At 32.6% G+C, this 2,785-nt stretch overlaps 1 protein-coding gene across 1 annotated transcript; it reads right to left on the reverse strand.

Moving 5' to 3' along the window:
• Window positions 1–841: 841 nt before the first annotated feature.
• On the reverse strand, window positions 842–2,490 carry LOC105625441 (ATP synthase subunit alpha, mitochondrial; the record flags this gene model as incomplete). Its single annotated transcript, XM_012206769.1, has 4 exons — window positions 2,428–2,490; window positions 1,885–1,998; window positions 1,377–1,726; window positions 842–1,201 (listed from the first exon to the last, which is right to left on the reverse strand). Coding segments are annotated over exons 1-4 (887 nt in total), but the record flags the coding sequence as incomplete, so codon positions are not given.
• Between the last annotated feature and the right edge of the window lie 295 nt (window positions 2,491–2,785).

A 2,785-nucleotide genomic window follows, 5' to 3' on the forward strand; every position in this document is an offset into this window, starting at 1 on the left:
TATATATATATATATATATATATATATATATATATATATACTAATATAACATACTAATTTTAATTAAGACGTGTATTTCTAAAGCTAATAACATAAAAACAGATAATACGAATAGTGTTAAGACTCCTGAGTAGTCGCGGCCATGTTGGAATCGTGATGTCAGAAGCGAGAAATTTTTAAATGACACTAAATTTACAAATGGCTAAATTTACAAACAAGCCATTTGTAAATAAAGATATGGATAAATCTAAATGACGAAATTGCTTTAAAATACCTGTAAAAATGGGCAGAAACTGTCCATTTTTCTCCTTTAATAGTCAGTAAATGGTCATAAAAGACAGGTAATGTGAGCCTAATTTCGGACAGAAACATAATTTGAACAATTGTTGAAATGAATGAAATATTGTATGTACTTTTACATATCAAATTTGAGGATAACTATATTTTCTGCCTTTTTTAAGACTTTCATATGTACGAGACACGTCATACAGTTTCACAATTAAGCAAATAATAACGAAATAATAACGAATGGCGTGCAGCACAAATTATGTCGTCAAAACGTCACTTTTCCTCGCCTATAAGTTTAGCTATTTATCGTGGCGAGGCGCTATAGCACGCACGCACGCACGCACAAGTCCATGCACATGTTCGCTTTCGGCGTACGGAGAGCACATATACATGGGTTTGTGTTTGTGTGTGTGATTATCGATTTCGCTACATTTCGCTAGGTCACCGACTGATTTTGAATCGCATGCTAACCATTCAGGAGCCTTAAATAGAGTGCTAAATATTTGGATGTATTATTTAGAGAATAGAAATTTTTGAATAATAATATATCCACCTAAAGAATTCTCCCATAGCACATCCAGAATATGGAGCTAAGTACTGAAGAGGAGCTGCATCAGAGGCAGTAGCAGATACAATAATAGTATAATTAATAGCACCGCTGTCTGTTAAACGTTTTACAATTTGCGCAACAGTAGATCTCTTTTGGCCAACAGCGATATAAATGCAGTATAATTTCTTTTTCTCTTCTCCACCTTCGAAATTGAAACGTTTTTGATTGATAATGGTATCAATGGCAAGAGCAGTTTTTCCAGTTTGTCTATCTCCAATGATCAATTCACGTTGACCACGACCAATAGGCACTAAAGAATCTACTGCTTTAATTCCAGTTTGCATAGGTTCTCTGACTGACACTCTGTTATAAAAAAAAAGTACATATAATGTTATGTACTAAGTAATAGTCTCTAATTTTATCTCTTTAAAAAAAAAGAATATCAATTGATTTTCATGAAAAGATTAAACAATTACCAAAAAATTATAATTAGTTATAATTGTCATAAACAATTATAAAAACACAATTTATAAATTACCTAGGAATAATGCCTGGAGCTTTTGTTCCAATACGGAATCTTAATTTATTGTTTAGAGATCCCTTGCCATCGATAGGATTACCCAAGGCATCAACGACACGACCTAATAATTGTTCACCAACAGGAACGTCGACAATAGCACCAGTACGTTTGACAATATCACCCTCTTTAATGTGTCTGTCATTACCAAATACAACAACACCCACATTGTCAGGTTCCAAATTCAATGCCATACCCTTTAAACCTGAGCTGAATTCTACCATCTCATCGGCTTGAATGTTTTTCAACCCATATACACGTGCAATACCATCTCCAATACTAAGTACCCTACCAGTCTCTTCAAGATTAGCCTAAAATATACATTCTCTTTCAAATATTTTCAAAATTAATATCTTTAAACTATAAAAGTATACTTGTATATCTAAAATTAATAAAAATGAAATAATTAAATTAAAAATGTATCATGATTTAAATATATAATATTCAATTTATTTCTAAGTTGAGTTACCTTTGGTGCTGATCCAAGGATACGTTCTTCTAAGATAGCAGAAATTTCTGCTGAACGGCGACTACACGAGACATGATATTTACGGAAAGCAATAGCAGTTACAGGCCAATTAATCTAAAGTACAAATAAGTATATATTACATATATATATATATATATATATAAAATAGTAATCAAAGATATGGTCAACGCGATGTTACAAATGCTTTGAAATGTTTTTCAATTAGTCAGTTTGTAAAATTCTTTCTTCTAATTGGTCAAATGCTTCAAAACATTTGTAGCAAGACTTTGACCACAGCCCAAATGTTCCGAAACTCTTATTACATAACTTGCTGTTCTAACATACTTTACATAATACATTGTATATTATCATCACTAGCACCATACAAATATTTGGTTCATGAATCAGAATGCCTGCTTTATTTTTTATCTACGTGAGCAGAAGCAAATGTGATAAATCGGATCATATGATAGAAGAAATGGAAAATGTCGACATGTTTTGTCAGGAGTGCAATATTCGATAGTCGTGAGTGTTTCTATTTACCTGAGTGATATTCGGTAAATGCCTGACCAAGGATGAGGCTAAACGTAAAGATAAGAGTGCCATTTTCCAGCGGCCAAGCTACGAACAGCTACCAATTAACGTGAGGACGTAAAGACGACCGGTCGATTTAGTAAAGATTGGTATAGATCAGAAGAACATTCGCTCGTTCGCTCAGTATTGCCAGATATTTTTTGTTAGGAATAGCCGAATGGTGGCGCTCAAATAGCCCAAAGTAGCCGATTTTGAAACTGAAGTAATCCAAAGTAGCTAATCCAAGTTTAATAAATTTGAATTGCAAAAATGTATATTTTTTAAAAGAATTCTTTATATACATCTTTATTTATGCTCGTAAGTATAT

This window comes from Atta cephalotes (genome assembly GCF_000143395.1).
Source record: "Atta cephalotes unplaced genomic scaffold scaffold01585, whole genome shotgun sequence".
In the NCBI taxonomy this organism is placed as follows: Eukaryota; Metazoa; Arthropoda; class Insecta; order Hymenoptera; family Formicidae; genus Atta; species Atta cephalotes.